This window comes from Serinus canaria, chromosome 10, assembly GCF_022539315.1.
Source record: "Serinus canaria isolate serCan28SL12 chromosome 10, serCan2020, whole genome shotgun sequence".
In the NCBI taxonomy this organism is placed as follows: Eukaryota; Metazoa; Chordata; class Aves; order Passeriformes; family Fringillidae; genus Serinus; species Serinus canaria.
The window spans coordinates 7,661,971-7,677,891 of NC_066324.1; the positions used below are offsets into that span (position 1 = coordinate 7,661,971).

The following is a 15,921-nucleotide window of genomic DNA, read 5'->3' on the forward strand; positions in this document are numbered from 1 at the left end:
TAAAGTCGTTATTCACGACACAGAGGAGAAAACCTCTCATCAGAGAGTCATCAAAAAGTGACCTTCCACACCACTGCCTTCCCAGTATGGACACAAAGTGACAGCACCATCTCAGTCCTCACTCAGAGATAGGCACAGAGTGGCTGCACCTGCCTTCCCAAGAGAACTCAAACCAATTTCACATCCTTCTTTCCTCCTGCACACCCTGTGCTCTGCAGCCAGAGCACCACCAAATCCATAAAACAGATTTCACCCAAGATCTTGAACACAATGCAGGGCTGGAGGGAGCAGACTCAAAGCTCTCTTGGACAACCTGTAGGTGCAGTTATGTACTTATAAGGAGCACACATCCACATTTGCGCTCACACAGGTGAGAACCACCAGCCCACTTGTCTCCATTACTCTCTCAACAAGCAGAAGAGGACTGCACTCCCTTTAGAGGGCTTTGCATGGTAGGAATAAAGCCACAACACCTTTCCACGTGTGCTATAAGAGCCGGGCAATCCTGGAAGGTGCCTCCTGCTAGGGGAAGGCGACTGCACCTACCTTTCATCCCAAACTTGGAGCGCCGGCCGTACTTGTTGATCATAATAAAGAGCACGACCAAGAGGACACAAGCAAAAGCTGCCAGCCCAACCGCTATGGAAACCTGGAAGGAAAAAGCCTGAGAGTCAACACAGAGGAATTCAGGAGTCTAAATCAGAAATACAGCACCTCCTTGCCCAGTTAGCCTTTCTATAGGCTCACATGGATGACATGGGACAGAGAGAGAGAAATGGCAAGCATTTCTCACAGGGGCTGGTGAGAAGTTTTAGGGAGTTGCAAGGATGTGACAACTTGTTAAGCATAAACAATCTGCAGGTGGTGTTTTTCTACTTCATCTTTCTGTTATTCTCAAGGATAGTGTATGAGGAAGGTGATTTTGTTAACAAACCAACCAAATAGAATCTATCGTATCACTCTATAAAAACCACATGGTTCTCTTGAATAAAGCCTTCTTTGCTCTTTCTACAGTACTGCTTCCTGCCTGTTCCTGTGTCATTCTCAGTGCAAGAGTGACAGCCCTGTGGATATCAGCTATGGAGGAAAACACAAGCTAAAGCAGCAGGCCCTGGCACAGCTTGGAGGCATTGCAGGCTTTTTGCAGGACTGGGAGGTCTGGGATCTTCCCATCAGTGATGCTGTCCTGGTACCAGTTTTCCCCAGCCTCTCACGCCCTATATCTGCAGGGAAAAAAAGGCCTCTGCTCCAATGCCTGGGCTCTCCCTTCACTGCATCACATCCCAAGCCTCCATTTCTGACATCAGCTCTTTGCCATGACATCACAACACTAAAGCTATTCAAAAGCTTGGCTGGGAGCACAATTCTGCCTCCATGCAAAAATCCCTCAGGACAGAGTGAGGGAAAATAACACAACACAAAGAGAGAACAGAAGAAATTAAGTAGAACTAAGGAGTTTTTCCTTGTAAAAAATCTGAGTTTTCCAAAAGTCTCTAATGGTTCAAATTTATTGTTATTTTACTTGTAAATATTTATAGTAGAGCAATACCCAAGCCCTTCGTTGGGGCTGTGGTTTCACTGTGGCAGTGTACAAGCAGGGAAAGAAAACCTCCTTGCCCTAAAGGGTTCACAATCCCAGGCTCATTTTAATATTGATGAATATTTATTCCTTCAAGTCTTTGCTCAAAATACTTTTTATTGCATTGATGTAAACAACAATTTCTCTGGCATGTGTCCAATTGTTCTGTACTGGGTCTTGTGATGCATTTAGACTTTGCTTCCTTTTACAAAACTGTATTCTGCTATAATAGAAAATACATCATTTAACTAAGAAGAAGTAATTTCATTTTGCAATCCTTTTCCCTGCTCTTGGTACATTTGTTATAATATTTTAAATTTTTTTTTTACCACACTCTATTTTCATCCTCAGCTTGTTTTCTGTGCTTTATATTTAATAATCAGCCACATTATTACTCCAGCCTCACTGTTCAAAGCTCCCACTTCAGCTAAAGGAGGTTTCCTGTTAGATGAGAACTGAAACCAGGGTGGACTGAATATTGCTTATTCTGTTGACACCTCATGGATTTCAGTATTTTAAAACTTTCACAGAATTAGAGCAATTGTGTAACGTGCTAATTTTTTTCTTCTAATACTTATGCACACTTTTTTTTTTCTTTTTTCTACTGGGCTTCTGCAGAAGAAAGACAATGCTGAGATCTGATAAGCCCTAGACATACTTTCCTTTTTCATTTTAGGCATGTCCTACACAGCAGGAGAGAGGGCAAACAGACATTGACAGAACTGAACCAAACTAAACCCAGGTCCCTCACCAGGCTAAGCTTAACAGATCAATAACAGTCCAAAACACACAATTTCCTGCTTGTTTGTGGGTGCTACTTTTTAAGAGTGAGAATTCCTGACCCTGCCAGCAGAGACTTCACAGGATGCTTTATTTTCAAAGGGTTTCCTGGTTCCACACTGCAGACCCAAGAGGATCAGATGGTTGGTGTCAGTATTTTGCCTGCCCAACACAAGCCACAAAATCATTCTGGCTGCTGTCTTGAGTCATAAAGGAAGAGGTTTCCCTTGCAAACATCTCAAAACAGCAGAGAAATACAAACACTGAGCAGTATTCTGTAGAGAAGAGACCAGGACTCACCCCAAAAGTGTCCTCCTCTGGTTTGTGGGTCACAGTGATGGGTGGGGTGGGACTCACTTCATAATCACCGACTGAAACCAAAACACCAAAGACAGAAAACTCAGTGTGGCTCCCATGGGACTCCCAGCACATTCCAACAGCAGTGCCTGACCCAAGGAGAGTCAGTTCACCCCTAAAAGAGGCTGCAACTTTCTGTTCCAGAAGGCACAAATCAACCATCAGAGAGTTCCCTGAGCACATCAGCAGAGAAAACACAGACCAGCACTGTGCTGATGTTGTTCCAGCCTCACAAATGAGAAACATTTGGGTGCCTGGTGTCCTGGAATAGGTTCCCACCACCCTTGAGCCTTCTTCCTAGCTTTCAGAAATCTGCTGAGCTAAGTGGGGTTAAAACACAACTGACCCCAGCAAAACTTGATCTGAACAAAGAATAAGTTGAATGCTTTTTGTGGTGTGTGGTGTTTTGGGAGGGGAGGGAAGAATCTTCTGAAGAAACATGACAGAACTGAGTCCTGCTTCTCATCCCAGCCCACACCAGAGAGATGTTGTTGTTGTGGACAGCACAGCCTGCATGAAATTAAGATCCCTTTTGCTACAGCACAATCAGCCATCATTTCCTTTATAGGATCTTCTTTGGGAACCACTAAAGCCAGATGAACATCTCCTGGTCTCAGGAGATTATCGAGCTGGTCACAAGCCTGTCACCAGCAATCTTGTTGTGACCAACAATCTTGTTCATGCACAGGGAAGCCAGGGCTGTGTGCAGCCTCCCCCAACCTGCTTCTGGCTTCCTCCTTTTTGCTATGTAAATCTCAGAGGGGAAGGGGAAACCACAGAAACAAACCAGCCACAGAATTCAAAGGCAAGGAGGCACTTACTTGAGACAAAGCTGTCCGTACTCTCTGTGGAAAGGACAAAGAGAGAAGCAACACAGTTAGCAGCACAGCAAAGGGAGAGGGGTCTCCTTCCCTGCCCACTTCAGATATCCTCCACCACCCCAAAGAACCCAGGAAACCAACTTCTCATATTTTTTCCTCTTGGGCAACTGCTCCTGGAAATTGCAGCAGATGTGCCAGCAGGACATGCTGGAGGTCAGGATGGAGAACCTTGGGCTGAAAGAGGAGGGGAGGAATACTACTGTGAGGCCAAAATGGACAGCAGTAGCACTTTTGAATGTCTGGTAAACACCCCTGCTTTCAGCAGGCGAGCAAAGCTCAACAGACACACAGGGCTCTGCAGGATGGAGGTGGAGGGCAGAGAAACAGGTTTGGCTTTGCATGGCAGTGTGCACCCATGGATAAAATCCTTCAAGGATGAGGACCAACTCCCATGGAAGAGAGCCCAGCTTGGGGCTGGGAGTTAGAGGAGACCTCCTGTGACCTGCTATTCATGAGCCACTCAGGACAGATGATAGCTCCCGAACTGGACAGCGAGGCTGTGGCTGTCCAAGAGCTGCCTCTTGCCCGAGACAAGCAGAGCAGGCCCTGCTGTCAGCCTGCTGGCTGCTCCAGTCCATGCAGCCAAGCTCCTTCAGCTCCAGAGGTGGCTGAGGCCCCAGACAGCGAGGTCTAAAGCCCTCGGTGACACTCAGTTTACACAGAGCGAGAATCACGTCAGCTTCCAATCCACTCGCCCGTGTAAGAAACTGAGCCAAGTATTAACTGGAGTTTGCACAGCTTTGCTGGCAGAGGGCTGCTGGAATGCTCATACTGGAGCATGGGTGAGGTTTGGAAGGGCAGTGTAAAACAAACCCCTGGTGACAAACACGGCTTTCCAAACCAGGGGAAAAAACCTGTACAAATATTTTTGTTTTCAGTCAAGCAAAAGAGTAACTTTCCTTGCTTTTTCTAGAAAGAGGAAAAAAAAAAAAAAAGAAGAAAAATATATTTTATTTGGAGAGTTTTTCTTCTCTATTAAGGCAGAGTCTAGTCATAAAATTCTTGCTGCCTCTACATTTTCCCCTTTCCATTTTTCTCTGCTGGACTAAGCAAATTCAACAGAAATGCATAAAAAGCTTCTTTTTCCATTAAACTCTATTTTTCCAAGCATAAGAAAATAACCAAGGAATTTCAGCCAACATGAGTTCTGTGAGAAGTTCTCAAAGAACTGAACACTCATCACAGGTACATTAACTTCTGTGGATTAAATATGGGGTTGGAAGCCTGTGGCAGAGATATCAATGACAACATGCAATGAGATTTTACAGGAAATTACATAAATCTGTCCTGGGAGCCACTGCCCTGCAGCATCAGAGAGAAGGCAGATATGGCATGCAGCTTACATGTCCCAGATCCCAGCATCTAACAGCACCTTGCTCCTCTCAGCCTGGAAAGCAGAGTGTGGCCTTTTACCAGTGAGAGGGTTTTGTCCAGGGAGTGCTAAAATACATGGTCATAGTTCCTTTTCTATCCTGACAAAGTCTTCCAGGCACTGTGCTTTCATTAATTAATTAAGAATAATAATCTCACCCTGGGTAGTGACAGCAAAGCCCTTGCATATGTGAATTGCTGTAAGCAACAAGGGGCTGGAACGAGCCACGCTGGGGAACCTTCAGAGTGTGGCATTTTCTGAAGGAATCCACCTTCAAATGGGAAATTATAAATGTCAGCTGCAGTGAATGTATGTGCCAGCTGTGGTAGTGGATGAAGCAACAAGCTTCAAGGAAAGTAAATTGCATCCTGCATTGGGCTGACAGGGTCTGCCAGGCTGAGGAATGGCTTGGGACTTTGGATCAGAAGAAATAAAGGAAATGGGTCAGCTGCTGCTGAGAGATGGTTCATGGTCAGTAAGCATCCCACACCAACAGCACATGAGCCATGGGTGGAACTGCATTCACAAAGGCAATATTTTACCTTTATTCACAGAACCCCATTCTCCCAAGCCCTCTAACACAAGATGCTCTCCAAACACCAATGTGCTTTCCCACACCCCAGTGTGGCTCTGATCCCTTTCCAAATTCAGATTTCCAGAACAGCATATCTGCCTCCCTTTCCTGCAGGTCCAGCACCTACTTAGGAGCTGCCCCCGTTTCACAGATGGGGAAATTGAGTCACAAAGTTGGGACCTGACAGAGCTGACACTGCAAACCTGTGCACCTCTCCTCACCCACCTACATTTGATAAGCTCTTCTGCCCTGAGAGAAGGAAACATAAATAGGTCAGATAGTCAAACAGGGCAGCATCCTTGAAGTCAGAATACAAATTTTCCACTCCCATCCATATCAGCTCATTTGTTCAATTGTCAGATCTTCAAGGCACAGATTTGGGTTTGCATTTATGATATTTGACCTGCGGGAAAACTCTGTGTACATATATGGTGTGATATAAATAATAAATGAGAGTACCATTGGTATTTTGCTATATTTAGCAAACGCCCTATTTTGCTGGATTTTCTTGGGCTGCAGGGGCCAATTTAGAGCTGCCACTTTCTCATGGCATCATTCCTGAAGGCAGCACAGATCTTAACTCCATGATGGCCAGCATGGTGTTTCACTGTCAGGGATGCTCCTACAGAGCAGACAGGCCACCACAAAAGTCTCTACAGCGCTTCCCAGAGATGGATCCTCATATCCTCAAATGTTTGGGGTTTTTTGCACTTTAGCTGTGAATCACCAGGGAGTGCAACAGGGAATTCCAAGCAATCAGTTAAGAAATCCCAGCAAACTGATGCAAAGTGACTAATTGAGCTGTCGCATCTTTTGTAGCCCTGTCATCCTGGAATTGCACATATTGCATTTGGAAAGAAAACAATCCTGACACCGCTGCATCCAGCTTTAATCATTTCACAGATGCAAGCTAGAAGTAAAAGAAACAAAGGGACAGGCTGCAACACTTCAAAGGCTTTTCCTTTCTATAACTTATGACTACCTCACAGCAGAACACTTTCTCTAGAAAAAATTCAGCAACATCTTTGGGGCACAAAAAAGGAAATTCAAAATAATTGGGCAAACTTACATCCTATTCCCATAGAAATTCCTAAAGGTCTTTAAAATAAATAAATAAATACACTGTAGAATATGCTACAAAATAAAATTATCTGAAGCCTCTCCCAGCATTAAAGAGTTCATATGCCACCAAAGTATACTTGTGTAGGAAAATCATATTGATTAGAAGAAGAGGCTGCCAGGGATTACCCCTTCCAACCTGATGCTCAGACAAAGCCAGCTTGAGTTGTCAAGGCCTTGTTGAGGTGCAAGGATTCCTGGCAGGGCCATAGCAAGACCTTCGGATTGCAAGGAGCCCTGATGAGATAAACTGAATATCCTACCTGGAAAAGGCTTTTCAAGGAAGTGTCCTTTGATCGTTTGGTTGGCTGAGCCCAGCTGGTTGGTAGCCACAATGGTGTAGTTGCCATTGTTGTAGTGGGTGGGTTTGTTGAAGAGCAGGCAGCCCTCAGACACTTCCCCCTGTTGGTAGAACTCCATGCGGATGATCTCTGTCTCGCGGAGCACCTGGCCGTTGTGCAGCCAGTGGAGGGTGGGAGCTGGGTTCCCATGCACTGCAAATGCAATGCAGTGGTCCATGTGCAGCACCGGCTCCTCCAGGGTAAGGATGCGAGGGGGATCTAGCAGAGAGAAACATGGCAGGCTCACAGTAACCTCCACCCAATGTCACCACTCTGTGCGCACCATGGAAACTAAGAGTATTGAGAACCTCCAAAATCACTTTTGCCTTTACTCTTCCCAGGGATGTCTGTAAAGAAGCAGTGCTGTCATGAGAACCACTCCACCCTCCCTCAAACCAAGCCATAGCCAGGCCTCTTGGCCTTCCAAACAGGGGTATAAATAAAAGACAGGGATGGAAATTTCACCAGCCCAGGAACAACTAAGCTTGAACTGTCCTGTCAACATCTTCTGCTGCTCTCCTTCCCCCAAGGGATCCTGCCTGTCCCCATTAAGGAGGACACGGTGATGTAGCACTGTTACATTACATTACAGATGTGCAAGGTGCCCGTGGGAGGTCTCCAGTCACACCGAGCAATTCTGGATTGCATAGCTGTGGAAGCAAACATCCCTCAGAGACTGTCTGTCCTTGGGGGCTTTGACTGCCTGAATATCCCAAAGGAGTTCTTACTTGCCGAACAGCCTCCAGGGGTGTTTTAATTAAAGGGAGTAGAGTGGGAGAGGGATAAGAAAAGCAAAAACTCCACCTGCAATTTATTGCATATGCATTGTCTTCCCCTTGGGACACGCCGAGGATTCAAATGCTGCTCTGCTATAGCTTCTGAAACCCCATTTACAACGCCCACACCTAAGGTCCCAAACCCCAAGGCTGGCAAGGTCTGAACCAGAAGAACAAGTTTTGTGCAAAGATACATGACATAATGATGTATGTCTTCCCTAAAACTCTCCTTTTTCCTGCTGCCATCCAGCTGCAAAGACAATCCTTTCGGCATCCACGAGGAAGAAAACCAACACACCAAATCTCACCCGTCTTTGTAAAAAAAAGACAGTGAATTTTTAAATCAGTGAAGTTGACAAAGGAGAAGAAGGTGCAAAGCTGGTTGGAGCTCAGCAAAACTCTCCCAGCAGCGCCCATCTACCCTAACCACACGGTCATGTCCCAGCCACCCTCTCTCGTTCGCGAGCCCAGATCCCCATGTGGCTTGGTCATATCTTCCTGGCAAGGGGATTCAAAACAGGCAGCCACCTACATGCACAAACCCAGATCTTTCCAGTGTAAAATTGCAGCCTGAGTGATGGCTCTGTGCAACAAGAGCAAGGGTAGCAGAAACTGTCGGCAGCTCAGAGGATTTCACGGGTGAAAATAAGCATGGGCATAGTGCTGTTGAAAGGGTGGAGGAACAGATGCTAAAATACCATGCAAAAAACACCCATCTGCTGACCAGTCAGCTCTGAGCTGGGCTGAACTTTAATTACCTCCATCCTTCAGTCCATCAATAGCACTTATTGGAAGGAAGATGAAAGTAGTAAAGCATCACAGAGGATGAATGGGTTTACCTAGAGTAGCCAGAATCCCACAAGGGTCTCTGCTCTACATGGCAAGGTTGAGGTGAGGGACAGATTTTCAAACCACAAGGTAAGGGCAAATATTAAAGACACAGCAAAATAGAGCAAATCTCAGCTGCTTGAGACCACAAAGCTGTGTAAACTTCCTTTTAAGGTCAGGGGTTTGTTACATTAGAAAGCACAAAGAAAGTTGAGCTACTTGCAGAAAAAAGTGAACAGTTTAAATTTGACACGTGCACATTTATATGACATTTAAAGTTTAACTTTGTAGGATCTGACCTGAGAGAAAACCCTAACATCCCTGAAATTAGTGGCAAGTTTTAAACTGTCTTTAGCAAGGTTACCATTGAACCTTCAGATAGCATCAAGACAAGAAACTTTGCTTTTGTTAAGAGATTTTTAGTCCCTCTATGGCTTTCCTTTAGTCTATTGAATCTTCCATGACACAGGCAGGAAATTCCCACCACCACCACTGCAGCACTGCTGTTCCTTCCCTGCTATTGCGTTCATTTCTGGATTAATGGAGACATCAGGAAAGCAAAATTACTGACATTTCAGAGAGAGAGCTGTGTGAGGATCCACCTCCAGCTCACTGTGCTCAGCTCCTCCTAATCTTCACCCATAAAACCAGTATGACACAGGTAGCAAGTGGCTGTGTATTCAAACAGCTCCCAGGGCAGCCCCTCTGAGCTCTGCATGGACAAGGGCTCTCCACTGGTACTTACAGTAGACAGTGAGCAGCACACTGGCATTGCTCATCCCCACCACATTCTCAGCAATGCAGGTGAGCAGGAATCCATTGTCCTCACTGGTGACATTCACCAAGGTCAGATTGATGGCATGAACATTGGTCCAGTTGAGGTTGGTCTAAAAATCCCAGAGACAAATACAGAGAGAAATCAGTATCTGGTTGGTTCTTTACTCCCCTCTACCACCCCCAGAAAAGAAGGATCAGTTTCCATGTGAGGGGGTCTCCAAAATCCAAAGACAGCTGGGATCTGGGTGAAAGGAGGTATTTCCTCACCTGATCAAACACAGCACGTCTTGTAAGAGGAAATACTGGGAATGGGGAGAGCCATGCCATTGCAGAAATGATAAGCACAGCCAGCCTCTAGAAAATCTTACTTAGCTATTGCAAACAGCTAGTTTCACTGGAGTTCCATCAGAGGACACACAAGTTAACTCAATCAGGGAGCACTGAGATCTGAAGCTCTGTCATCTTCACTTTCTGGCCATACAGAAGAAAGGTTTTGCTCCCTTCTGGGAGTTCCCAGCTTCTCATGTGGATAAAGCAAAGCTTCAACTTTCCTTTGGATCCAACAAGTTTTCTTTTCTCAAACCACCTGCCCTGCATGCAGGGACCTGGGAAACCCTGAGGGCTGCTTTGCCCTTGCCACAGTGGGCACAGGCAGCACTGGGGTGTGGCAGCCCTTACCTGGTGGGTGTTGATGGAGTGGAGTTCAGCCACTGTCCAGTCCACGTCCGGCAGCGGCGATCCTGAGCCATTGCAGGTGATGACAGCGTTCTCTCCTTCCCGCACCGTCAGGTTCACATGGCTCACACTGATCTCAGGAAGGTCTAGAGGAGCCAAAGAAAACTGCTCAGGTGTGGGTCAGAATTTTCTACAGCCAGCCACAGGAAGTGTGTGGACCCAGATCCCACCAAACTGTTTTCCAAATCAGCCTCCGGCACCCTGAAAGGAGTAGCATGAGGCAACGACATGTCTATGCCCTACCAAGAGATGGAAGGGTGTTGGAGACAGGGGAAAATGTAGACACTGGAGATGTGCCAGCAGAGAAGACCCTCTCATCAGCTATGAATCCAAAAGTTGCTCTCCAGTTCTGGCAACTGCTCCTCTCACACAACTCCCATACCTATCTCTCTACTCCCACAGGAGCTGCTCATGAGGGCAGTCACCTGGGATGAGAAAACTGTGTGTGCTGGGAGAGGATCCAAGGCATGCTCACCCCCAGGGACAGGGCACAGAGCACTCAGCACTCCAGGTGAAGGAAGTGTCCCTCTAATTATAACAATCAAGAAAAGATAACCAAGGATGTGTCCTCACATTAACTGCAGCTCTCCTAATAGAAGGTGCCCTTGTTCTTCCTCGGTGGTAGCAGAGGGATTCACTGATTTATGGTGGCTCTGATTTACACCACTTCCTTGCTTGCTGCTACAGGCACCAAATATCCTTGTGATGTGAAACAAGACAGTGCTGGTTGCAAGAAGGCCAAAGAGTCTCCTTGAATAGGGGAGGTTTTCAGAGGCAAATTGAGCAAGCAGGGCAGGAGGAACTGACCAGTGGTCCCATCCCATCATAGGGCAGCAGCATCCATCAAGCCAAGGCAAAGTCATGGATTGGGACACACACATCCTTTCATGGCCATCAGAGAGTGACGCCAGGAAGGAAGGACCATTAGACTGATTAGTGGGGATGGCAGACGAAAGAAAGTAGAAGTCAAAACCTGGCAAAGCTGCATAGGTGGCAGGAATAGCGGAGAGGGAGATGGGAAGGACATGTATGGTCTTTGCCAGGCTGAGCAGGTACCAAACATGGCCACACCAAGCCATGCCTGCCCTCAGCACCAAAGGAGAAGGATAAATGTGGTGTCCTTACAACATCCCTGGAGTCTTAATTTCTCTTGAAGAGAAAGACTCCTCTGGAGGAGAGCAGACCACCGTGGCTCCCTGCCCTTCCAGGACTTTGCATGGTCAGAGGAGATGTCTACCCTGCACACCAGCACATTTTTTCTCCCAAATCAGCACCCTGCTGTCCCCTGCAGTCTAATGCCACCATTGATGGAGCCATCTCTCCTCCTGTCCCTGATCCCTAAGGATTTTTTGGTGTTGTTTAATCCTTGCAGCTTATTCATCCCAAGTGGGGCGGAAATTACAGCACTCTCAAATCTTTTTAGTTCATCCACACAAAGGCACACTTTGGCCAATTTCCAGAGCTTAAAGGGACAGGGTGAACTTGGAAAAAAAAAACAAACCAACAAAAAACTAACGAACAAAACAACAAAAAAACCAAGTCATGCAAATCCAAACGTGCTTGCTGTTTGTCTACTACTGCTACAAGCAACAAGCCCAAATCCCTAGTACAGAGGATGATTATATAAAAAAAAAAATCTGGTTTTCCTCCTTTTTTCAGCCTATGAGTTTGACAGCTGCTTGTGTACAGACAGTTTAATTGCTCTGTGGAAGGTACATCTCTTTTTCCCTACCCTGCAAGGGATGCTTTCCAGTAATAGCAATAGCAGAGCAAAACCTGTCACCAAAGAGGCAGTTGATGTGTGAACAAGGTGAAGGAAAAAGGGATAACTATTGAACACGCCTTGTGTTGCTCCTGGGGCCGCTGGACTCTTTTAAACATCAGCAGGAAATAGAAAGAGATATAAAGTCACTTCTGGCTCTTCCCTACAGATAAGGGATTTCAATTGAAAAATAAAACAAAAGCAAATGAATAGAGACATGTATTTCCTAAGAGTAATTACAAAAGATTCAGTGTCAGTGTCTTTTAACAATATGCTGCTTCTAGGATTCGCTAGGCACAGGAAGATCTACATGAAACAGATCTTTTCAAGACATCACACAGACTCACTACAGACACTTTGTCAGGCAGCAGCATTGCAGTGAAGAAAATGCCCCAAATCACCCAATATCTTTCATAAGCACATTAATAGCAGCCTTACATTTACCCAGATATTCTATTTTTAATCTACAAACTATCCCAACCAGCTTCAACCCTCTTGTTCTCAACCACATGGTGGGACCCTGCTGCATAAGGTTCCTGAACCTGAGCTGCTGGATTGTTCAGGGATCCCTCCTGGCCTCCCTCATGTCCATCCCAGGGGTCCTTACCACACTGGGTGATGTTCATCTCCTTCAAAGTGATGATGGCTGCATCCATGGTCATGCAGTAGAGATCCTGGTACTGCAGGTTTGCCTCGCTCTTCTCCTGCCAGAGCTGGATCCAGCGGATGTCACAGCTGCAGTTAAACAGGTTCCTCTCTAGTCTCCTGTGGGCAGAGAGAGGTGAGAGAGGATGGTGGGATGGGGGAGGATGAGCAGAGCTGTCACCTGGCTCTGGGATCCCCTAGGAGGACAGCCACCATGCATGTGTAAGAGCTGAAGTAGAATCTTCTCTGCGTTATCCACCTGGGGTCTTCGGCGCTTAGTATCCCTGTCTTTGCCACAGTCACACATCCCTGCATTCCCACAGTCTCCTTCCTGAGTGCACACAAGGTTTTACATCTCCCAGGGCAGCACACAGATGCAGTCACTGTCTCTCACCACAAGATCTACACTACTGTGGCTTGGTCCCACTGCTACCCAAACACCCAGAAGAGTCACCCCTCAGCAAAGGAGCAGACAGCTCTCTACTGCCCGAAAATATCAATTTACACCTCCAAATCCCACTTCGGTGGTGGTCCTGGACTCTGCTGGGCAAAGCACAATCCAAGCCCCAACAAGCACTCTGAGAAGCTGGCAGCTCTTCTCCCAAGTTCCTTGTACAAACACAGGCTCCTGGTGACCCAGAACACAAGCTAATGTGCAGGGGAACGTGCATTTTAATCAAATCAATCAGCACTGTGCTGAGACCCTGCTGACCTGGCCAGGAGAAATGGAGAAAAGCACTGCCTTTAATGTACTTCATTTAAACCACACTTACACGTAGTTTATATACCAGGAATGTTTATTATAATTGATTTTCCAACCTATTAACCATTTCATTTACATTTTTAAAGCTCTGCAGGTGTCTGTGGACATGCAAGAAGGCCAAGTCCCAGCAGGGAGAATAGCCCAGTACTCAGCCAGGACTGAGCTACCAAAGCTGGTTGCTATAACTTGAGCACAACTAGGAGATACAGCCTGAACAAACAAAATACCACCCCACAAAAACTGTACAGCAAATAAAGTTGGGATCAGCAGAGCCAGCAGTGCCAAAAATGAGCTCAGTCACCCCAAAGCAGAAGGGCATCTGCAAAGGTCAAAGCATTGATTCACATGATGTCTAGATCCCCCATCATACAGGGGAAAGTTTTTTTCCTGCTCTGTTCCACGTGTTACTGCAAAATTCATGCTTGCTTTTACAAAATTAATTTCACCCACTAACAGGATTTGGAAACAACCTTCCAAACATCTGCAGCTGCTGTTTTGTCAATACAGTGCTGCAAATGGAGGAACTGAAGGTAGCACCCAAGGTTGCTTAACCTGAACCCTAATAATGCCACTTTGCATTTCCAAATACATCAAGATGTCATCTGACCTTTTTTTTCAGAGCAAACACCGAGTTAAGCTTCACTCTGTGGCTTTTCATTAGTTCATTTCTTTCCCACCAAAAGCACATAAACCTCTGTGACACAGGTACAAGGCTCAGACAAGCAACTCAAAGGCCAAAGCACTAAATTTAACAGACCAGAGCAGATTAGTGCAGTGATTTGAGTGATGAGACATTCCCTGCGTGCTCTGACAGGTAAAGCTTTGCACAGGCTTTACATCCTCTTCCACACAACCATGAATCTCCCTCTCAGGAACCCCCCAGAAATCACTGATACCAGCAGGACATGGGATGGCAAGTGGGTAAGGGCAGGTCAGGTAACTGGGGATGTACCCTGGGACCTGGCAGGGAGCTGGGGGAGCTCAGATGCAGTGGGGGAGAAACTCTGCTCTGCTGCAAATATCCTCACAAAACAAGGAGAGCTGCTGGGAGAGCTGCAGTCCTAGCAGTTGAGGGCAGCTCTGTAAGTAATAGACAGCAGCTTTCCTGGCCCATTGTTAATTCATGAAGGGCCATGAATAATGCAGGAGCCACGGGCTTCAGGGCAGAACTTCCCCACAACCTGCCCCAACACCAGCAGTGTAACTCGCTCTAATCGAGACCCCCAGAGGGGCTTTTGCACAAATTAACTCCGTCACAGGCTGGATGTGCTGAGTGCCACGGGCAGCTGGCACAGCTCTGTGGGTAGAAGGGGCACATGTGTGCACCCACTGTCCCTAACATGCATTGCTAAAGCATTCCCAACATGCAGAAAATACCCTTTCCTCCTTGCCTGGTGCCTGCCTTGCCACACCAGCCAGCTCCCCAGAGAGGTGCATAGGGAATTCCACACTCACATTGTCCTAAACCTGCCCAAAAACCTGGAATTTCAATTCTCTTCTCAGACCCCTTCCCTCGCAGGGGCCATTGCAGCTGCTTCCAACTTTTCCTCTCACTTTTCTGTAATGCAGCTCCACTACCCACAAACCTCTGCTTGTGGACATAAATGCACCTCCTCTTCCTGCAGGAATCACCTTGGGGACCACAAGGGGCCCTTTGCACAAAACACATTGCTGGACCAGAGGACACTGCCATGTGCTGCAGACCATGGGTGCAGCACCCCAGTGAAAATTAAGGCAAGGGCCACTTTGTGGGACACATCCAGCACAACTTGCTTGGAACGAGCAAACAAACCCAAAGGGCATTTTTTGCATGCAGGCTGCATTTGTTGCCAAATTGTGCTTGGCTGCAGGCACTCAGGAGCTGTGCACACCCCCACACCTTCTTCAGCCCTCCTTAAAACTGAAAACGCCTGTGAGAAATAGCAAATGTCACAGCTGCAAGGGAGCTGGGCTCTCTACACAAGCAGAGCTGCTCTGGCACTCAAGGAGTCCATCCAAAAATGGACTGAACCTGCACCTGAGACAGAGCCATTCACCAGCACCAAAAGCAGAGAGTGATAGTAGGGTGTACTCAGGGCACAGCCCCTTCCCAAAACAGGTACACTATGTTTGGGAAAGAGAAAAATCATGGCAAACCTGCCATTTGATGGGACAATGACCCATCAAAACGGAAACCCTAGTGCCATGCAGGCATCAAATTAATTCTTCAACAAAACTGATGCTGCTGGTGGCCTGCTTGAGCCCAGCTTTGCTCCCTGCAGAGAGAGATCTGTACCTCCCATCTCCCAAAACTACCTGGACAGCCTTCACCAGGGTAGACCAGTGTGGGAGACAGATGCCATCAACACTCCAGTGTGTTCTGGAGCAGATAGGGACTCCACACCCACAAGCAGTTTTTTCCAGACTAGGCAGCTGAATGAGACACATGCCCTGTCCCAAGCCTCCCTACTCATCAGCTAAAGCAAAGCTGTCTGCAGATAAAACCTCTCAGAGGGCAGCAGAGATCCTTGCCACACTTCTTCTGTCTGTTTCAATTCACATGAAATTCCTGCCAAGGTTTCATACTCTTACAATTAAAATGCTCTTCCTATCTTGGGACTGAGGCCACTCCCCTAAGCTTGAGAAGCAAAGA

General features: G+C 46.7%; 1 protein-coding gene across 3 annotated transcripts in view; it reads right to left on the reverse strand.

The window, feature by feature from the left end:
• NTRK3 (neurotrophic receptor tyrosine kinase 3) overlaps positions 1–15,921 on the reverse strand; it is a 210,273-nt gene that overhangs the window by 140,169 nt on the left and 54,183 nt on the right. For all 3 annotated transcript variants that reach the window (XM_009090015.4, XM_009090016.4, XM_018913926.3), the window contains exons 5-11: positions 12,489–12,646; positions 10,063–10,205; positions 9,353–9,494; positions 6,926–7,222; positions 3,538–3,561; positions 2,660–2,730; positions 547–649 (exon numbers count right to left, since the gene is read on the reverse strand). In XM_009090015.4, coding sequence (XP_009088263.1) covers positions 547–649; positions 2,660–2,730; positions 3,538–3,561; positions 6,926–7,222; positions 9,353–9,494; positions 10,063–10,205; positions 12,489–12,646 — 938 coding nt within the window. The remainder of the gene's footprint in view (positions 1–546; positions 650–2,659; positions 2,731–3,537; positions 3,562–6,925; positions 7,223–9,352; positions 9,495–10,062; positions 10,206–12,488; positions 12,647–15,921) is intronic.